The 3,729-nt window shown below is 31.1% G+C and overlaps 1 protein-coding gene across 1 annotated transcript; it reads left to right on the top strand.

Annotated features, from left to right (window-relative positions):
* Window positions 1-1,262: 1,262 nt before the first annotated feature.
* LOC118183853 (cyclin N-terminal domain-containing protein 1-like) lies at window positions 1,263-2,380 on the top strand. Its single transcript, XM_035353460.2, has one exon. The coding sequence runs from the start codon at window positions 1,396-1,398 to the stop codon at window positions 2,302-2,304; it is 909 nt and encodes a 302-aa protein (XP_035209351.2). The 5' UTR covers window positions 1,263-1,395; the 3' UTR covers window positions 2,305-2,380.
* Window positions 2,381-3,729: the final 1,349 nt, after the last annotated feature.

Genomic DNA, 3,729 nt, shown 5'->3' with positions numbered 1-3,729 from the left:
GAAGAATTTCGAAAACAGAACTTGGTGCCAACAGTAAAACATGGTGGAGGAGGAGTTATGGTATCGGGGTGTATGTCGTCAGCTGGAGTTGGTAATCTTATTTTTATTGACAGTATAATGGATCAGTACAAGTATATTGACATTTTAAATCAAAATTTGAAATCTTCAGCACGAAAATTGAACCTTCATAACGATTTTAAATTCTGCCAAGACAATGACCCAAGCACACTGCTTTGAACGTTAGACTCTGGCTGCTGTATAACTATCCTGAAATAATAAAAACACCAGCGCAATCTCCAGACTTAAATCCCATAGAGAATATTTGGCAAGAATTGGAATCAAGAATTCGCAAACACACCATTTCTTCAAAACAACAATTAAAATCGGTGCTTCAAGAAGAATGGGGTAAAATCACTCCAGAAATCACAAAAAAAAAAAAATTAGTCGAATCCATCCCAAGAAGATTAAATCATGTTTTAAATGTAAAAGGAAATCCAACAAAATATTAAAACCCTTTAAAAAGTAAAATTTTTGGATAAATATTTGATGGAAAATTAAATGTCCCATCACTTAAGTGAGCCATTTTCTGCTCCGTTCTAAACAATTGTATTTTTTATTAAATTACTCTTTTAATATTTTGAGAAAATCTACGTTATGTAATAATTGTTACTAAATTTAAGTACGAAACACACCCACAAAAAATTTTACATGTTTTTTAAATTTATTTTATTGCAGTTTCCTTTTGTAAAGCACAAGTGTCCCATCACGTTTTTGAGACACTGTACATACAGATTCTTCATTATTTACGAGAAATATCAGAAGATTAAAAAATACTTTACAGCTTGAATGAAATAAAAAGCACAAAATTTATAAAGAAATCTATCATTCAAACATAATCAAAAAAATAAAAAATAAATATCGAAGTTTTGCGATCTTGATGTCGCTACAAAAGTCCACAATTACGATTATATTTGTTTTAAGGTAGATGTTAATGTAAAATTTCTTTTGCACATCTATTAAATGTCTTGCATAGGTTCAGCACGATTTCAAATACATGAAATTTATGAAAGCGTTATTACCATTTAATAAGTAGTGAAATTATTTCGCTCTTTCTATAAAGTTAAACGACAGTAATAACTTTAAAAAAATATTGTGTATTCTTCAATAAAAATTCAATAAAATTCACATATTTGTTCATTTCTGAAATTTAATTTAACGTAATGGCAGCACTATCTTTTCTGAATTCAAAATCGTCTGCAGTCTCGAATTCTTCAGCAGCACGAAATTTCAATAGCACTTCTGTTCAAACTTAAGTTCTTATAGACAAACAATTAAAAGAAATTTATTTAAAAAGGTGCAGACAAATATATTACTTTGATTTTTTCCTGTAAAGATATGATTGTGATGTCCGATTTAAAACAAATCAGATCTTCCAAATACGTCTCTCATGATTTATTGGAAGACTGGTTGCTCGATCTAGCGAATAAAAATTGTAAACGGATCGCATCTGCTTCCTTCATAGACTTCCTTTGGTCAGAAGATGTCGTCGAATTCATCTTTAATGTATGTCGTACACTTCAATTAGAAGATGAAATCAAATATTTAGCAACGGAAATTTTTGAAAAATTTCTTGGACATCATGTACTAGAACTTCGTCGATATGTGAAAAATAATCGAAAAATGAGCGATACATTATCTTGGAGCTCTGTTGAGGATAGAGTGGAGCAACAGATGACTTTGCGCATCTTGACATCAATACAAATTGCAAGCAAATTACAATCGCATTATGAGCATCTGAGTCCGCAACAAGTTACGAATTTTTTAAAGAAATCAGGAAAATATTTCAGCATAAATGGACTCTTAAATTCCGAATTAAGAGTTATGAGAACTCTGGGTTATAAATTCCATCTCCCACACCCAGCCCTTTATGTTAATTTATTACTTGGTATACTTTTCGCTAATGATCCAAGAATAGATGAAGCCCTTTTTTATGCTGTGTCTAAAGTGCTAGATATGGTATACATAAATCGAATAAAGGTATACAGTCGTTTATATGAAAGTATTACTGGTGCACATTTTACGTCGCATGCAGATATGGATAATGAATTTACAAAAATTAAAGCAGATTATATGCTATTGGCAACTTGTATCATAGCAGCAGCAACTTACATTGTCATGAAAGAGTATTGGCATAATATAATGGAGCAATTACACCAAGTTACTAGATTACCAAGGAAGGATATCAATATCTTCTGCTTCGTTATCATAGATGTGATATGCAGTATATGTAATTTTGAAATTTAATGTATGTGGAGTTGAATGCAATGTAATAAGATATTAAAAGTAATTTGTGAAACAGAATTCGTGAATACTTGTTTGCGAATTAAGATAATCTTAATTAATTTAGTTTTTAAAATAGAATTAAACAAACTGTGCATCTTAAGTAATGTTTCATTGTGCAAGTTTCTTGATTTGTATATCTATGTCTATGTCTATATCTATGTCTTCACTTAGTGAGAGGCAATCGACCATTAACGGCCTTTACCAATATATGATACTTGACTTTTAAATGCTTGAAGAATCGAGTAAGTTGTATCCAATAATATAAAAGTACTTGTACACATGCTGTGCTATAACTCAGAGATTACTAGCGACGGAGGCTCCTGTGCCGCCGTCCGTAGAATAAGTAAACTTTGAACAAAAGAGGTGCTCGTGTGGCGTCATTTATTAGTAGTGATCAAAAGCATTTTAGTTGACTGGTTGCGCCATCTCTTGCAGGATGTTTTGTAAGGCATTTTTAAAATTTCATAAAAATTATTCTTTTGAAAAGCAATAATTGGCAAGTAAAATGATGAAAAACACAATTTGCAGTACATTGAAACGTTTCACAAGAGTAAAAACTATTTACACACAAAGTCTACCTGCTTTGGCAGGAACAAAGTCCATAGTGCTTTGTAATTTGATAAGTAAATCTATAAGTAAAGAAAATGAAGTAAAATCTTGGCTAACTAAGAAGAAAACGAAAATATATACATTACCACCGACTATTATGATGAATAGTGCGGGGCCTCTTGTGGCGTTGTTCAATTGTGAAATCATAATTTCCTAGTTTTTTGATGATATTCTTAGGATGACTGTCACATTTCATAAAAAAGTTATGAGAAGCTTTTAGAATTTCAGAATCCGTGGGTTTAATTTTTAAATCATTGTGAAGAGTGCTGTTTCGTATGAACCAAGGCGCATTTGTAATTATTCGGATGGCCTTGTTTTGAATTCTTTGTATTTTTTCGCGATGAGTTCTTGCAGTTGCAGCCCACGCTGGGGAAGCATACAGTAAAATCGGGCGGATAGCTTGTAGGTAGATAACTCTTTTTGTAGCGAGACTAAGTTTAGAATTTCTCCCTATGAGTGCATAAATACTGCTTATTGCTTGGTTAGCTTTTTTACAGATATTTTCGATATGGTTTTTGAAGGATAGTTTTTGATCGAGACAAGCGCCTAAATATTTAACACATTTTTCATTTGGGATGGAGATATTATTAAGATTTGTATATCACGGTCTGCAGAAATTTTATAGTTGCCCGTATTTATATTTATAATATTATTTAGTTTTCTAATAACTTTAAAATGCATTATTTTATAATTAATAGCTTTTAAATATTTTTAGTTTTCTAAGACTTTTAATATCCGTTAGTTTAAGTTTAGTTCTTAAAATATTTATGAGTGTTT

This window comes from Stegodyphus dumicola, chromosome 5 (assembly GCF_044657685.1).
Source record: "Stegodyphus dumicola isolate Sdum_Otavi_A_Nest chromosome 5, ASM4465768v1".
In the NCBI taxonomy this organism is placed as follows: domain Eukaryota; kingdom Metazoa; phylum Arthropoda; class Arachnida; order Araneae; family Eresidae; genus Stegodyphus; species Stegodyphus dumicola.
This window is presented reverse-complemented; position numbering and strand designations above follow the sequence as displayed.